Source organism: the organism of the source record quoted next, unplaced genomic scaffold (assembly GCF_019419815.1).
Source record: "Pyrus x bretschneideri cultivar Hongxiangsu unplaced genomic scaffold, Pyrus_bretschneideri_v1 Contig2, whole genome shotgun sequence".
Taxonomy (NCBI): Eukaryota; Viridiplantae; Streptophyta; class Magnoliopsida; order Rosales; family Rosaceae; genus Pyrus; species Pyrus x bretschneideri.
The window spans coordinates 1620397-1622860 of record NW_025999501.1 but is presented as its reverse complement, the minus strand read 5'-3'; the positions used below and the strand labels follow the sequence as shown (position 1 = coordinate 1622860).

At 39.1% G+C, this 2464-nt stretch overlaps 1 protein-coding gene across 1 annotated transcript; it reads left to right on the top strand.

Moving 5' to 3' along the window:
- Nucleotides 1-224: 224 nt before the first annotated feature.
- Nucleotides 225-2464, top strand: LOC103934471 (probable glycerol-3-phosphate acyltransferase 3). The gene is made up of 2 exons (XM_009344219.3): nt 225-982; nt 1297-2464. Exons 1-2 carry the CDS (start codon nt 257-259, stop codon nt 2182-2184), a joined length of 1614 nt encoding a protein of 537 aa, XP_009342494.2. The 5' UTR covers nt 225-256; the 3' UTR covers nt 2185-2464.

The following is a 2464-nucleotide window of genomic DNA, read 5'->3' as shown; positions in this document are numbered from 1 at the left end:
CTAAAAACGAAGCTTAACTATTAACCACTACTTTACGTGATATACAAATAATAATTTAAAATTTTGATTTCCTTATCATTTTTCATATAACTTTATGTAGCTTTTGGAAATGAAAATATAAAAATAGTAGAGAACCCACCACGATACCAATTGAAAACTCATACCTAAACCATGAAGGAATCATAAATGAACCCTCGTAATAATATATAATATGCTGCATCTATTGAAAAAAATGTAGTAAGCGAAGGCACCAAAGATGTCTGGAAATCTATGCTCCCTAGAAGCACTTTCCTCCTCTTTCCAAGTCCACAGCAAACCAAGCAACATATCATCATCCCCTCCAGAACATAAAGCCAGCCAGCCCCATGCAACCCACTTCAACTTTCAGAAGTTCAAAACCCTTGCTCAAAAGGCAAAAGTGCTTTCAAACAAAACAGTGCTTTTCCACTTTGAGGAAGCACTTTTGAAGTCATCAGCTTCACTGTTTCCTTACTTCCTGCTTGTGGCCTTTGAGGCTGGAGGGCTTTTGAGAGCTATGATCTTGTTTCTCTTGAGCCCTCTAGTTTTTTTGGTTGGTGGAGAGTTAGGCCTAAATATTATGGTTTTTTTGTGCTTTTGTGGGATTAGGAAGGATAGGATGAGGGTTGGGACAGCTGTCCTGCCCAAGTTCTTTTTGGAGGATGTTGGGAGTGAAGGGCTTGATGTGGTGATGAGATGTGGGAAAAAAGTGGGAGTGAGTGAGTTGCCTAGGGTGATGGTTGAAGGGTTGTTGAAGGATTATGTCGGGGTTGATGTTGTTGTTGCAAGAGAGCTAAAAGTTGTTGCTGGATACTTTGTGGGGTTGATGCAGGAAAAAAAGACTAACTGTTTTGATCCAAATGTAATTTTTGGAGAGGAGATCAAGACAGATTCTCAAACTATTGGCATAATTGGTTGCCAAGATAGTTTTTTGCAGCATGAGCAACTCTTTTCTCATTGCAAGGTTGGTCAATGGTCATTTTGACTCTCTCTCTCTCTCTCTCTCTCTCTCTCTCTCAATTTGATGTTCATTTTGCATCATGAGCAACTCTATGTATATTTCCTTTTTAATAATAACATGGTCACTTGACTAGAATGTCTTCTTGTAGGAGTAATCATTTTTGGGTGTCGGATATTTCCCTTTGTAATAATAATATTAAGACAGTATGTTGGCTAAAATAGTATGTTGGTCTATCCTACGTCGAATTTCTCTTTCTTAAAATTAATTAAAATGATTTAAAATATTGTATACCCACGTTTTTTTTTTTTTTTTTTCAGGATGAGATTTACATGGTGACCGAAGCTGAGAAGCAAAACTGGAAAACCCTAGCAAAACAAAAATACCCAAAACCCTTGATTTTCCATGATGGAAGATTGGCCTTCTTCCCAACCCCAGCAGCCACCTTAGCCATGTTCATGTACTTCCCTCTAGGAATTTTCATCTGCATCATAAGATTCCTCACTGGCATTTTTCTCCCTCACAGCATTTCCTCTCCAATCTTGGCCTTCACAGGCACAATCACCACAATTTCAAAACCCAAATCCCCAATTTCCCTAACAAATGATGCCCAAAAACAAAGGGGAAGACTTTATGTCTGCAACCATAGAACCCTCCTAGATCCACTCTATGTCCAACTAGCCATTGACAAATCCCTCTCTGCTGTCACATACAGTTTGAGCAAAGTCAATGAGAAAATTGCCCCCATGAAAACCATCGGATTAACCAGAGATAGAGAGAGAGACGCAAAAACAATGGAGAAACTGTTGCAACAAGGAGACCTTGTGGTTTGCCCAGAAGGAACAACATGCCGAGAGCCATATTTGTTGAGGTTCAGCCCTTTGTTTGCAGAGCTCACTGATGACATTGTTCCTGTAGCCATTGATGTGAAAGTAAATATGTTTTATGGTACATGTGCTAGTGGGTTCAAAAGTTTGGATCCAGTTTTTCATTTCATGAATCCACATCCTGTTTACACCCTCCAGCTCCTTGATAAACTGCCTGAACAAGAAACATGCAATCTTGGAGGGAAATCAAGGTTTGAAGTTGCCAATCATGTACAAAATGAGATAGGTAAGGCTTTAGGGTTTGAGTGCACCGGTCTCACAAGGAAAGATAAGTACATGGTGTTGGCAGGTAATGATGGGAGCTTGAAAAGCTCAAGGTGAATCAGTAGGGAGTAATTTACATGGAACAAGATGTTATGGTGTCGGTGTTTCCATGACTTGTAAGTCCTTCTCCAGTATGTGACCATCAGATCTATAAATGTAAGCATCAATTAGGTATTATCTATTTGGAATTGGTTTTACGTGATCAAGACCCACCAGTGGTCCAAGTGATCCACAAACCATTGGCTGTGAGCCTATATGATTACGTGAGCTTATCCTCTTGTAAAATAACCATGTACTTGGTTGTATCATATATGATAAGTTGTTTTATTTTGTTTAA